At 60.7% G+C, this 412-nt stretch overlaps 1 protein-coding gene across 1 annotated transcript in view; it reads left to right on the top strand.

Annotated features, from left to right (window-relative positions):
* Positions 1-231: 231 nt before the first annotated feature.
* The window catches only part of ETH_00043425 (uncharacterized protein), a gene marked incomplete at both ends in the record, with an annotated part of 741 nt that continues 560 nt past the window's right edge, over positions 232-412 (top strand). The window contains one exon of the mRNA XM_013375518.1: positions 232-412. Coding sequence (XP_013230972.1) covers positions 232-412 — 181 coding nt within the window.

Here is a 412-nt window from a genome sequence, read left to right as displayed (position 1 = left end):
GTTGCTGCTGCTGCTTCTGCTGCTGCTGCTGCTTCTGCTGCTGCTGCTGCTGCAGCAACAGCTGCTGGCACAGGTTTCGCTTGAGTCGGGCGTCGCTGCCAGTGTTGCTGCTGCTGCGATGGTTTCTTGCTGTTGCTGCTGTTGCTGCTGCTGCGATGTTGTCAGTGTTTGCGCCGCTGCTGCTGCTGCTGTAATTTCGTGCTGCTGCTGCTGCTGCTGCTGTTGGGGTGTATGTACACCGCAGGCCTGGTCGCGGCACTTCAGCAGCAAACCTGTTGTGTCTTCAACAGCAGCATCAAATCCATTTCCCCGTTCGGAGTCTTCCCCCACGCGAGACGCAGCAGCAGCAGCAGCAGCAGCAAGGCCTGCAGCACCAGCAGCAGCAGCGCCTGCAGCAGCAGCAGCCCGCCCA

The sequence above is a fragment of the Eimeria tenella genome, genomic scaffold (assembly GCF_000499545.2).
Source record: "Eimeria tenella Houghton genomic scaffold, Eth_scaff2836, whole genome shotgun sequence".
Classification (NCBI taxonomy): domain Eukaryota; phylum Apicomplexa; class Conoidasida; order Eucoccidiorida; family Eimeriidae; genus Eimeria; species Eimeria tenella.
Note: the sequence above shows the minus strand (reverse complement) of the source record. Positions and strands in the feature narration are given on the sequence as shown.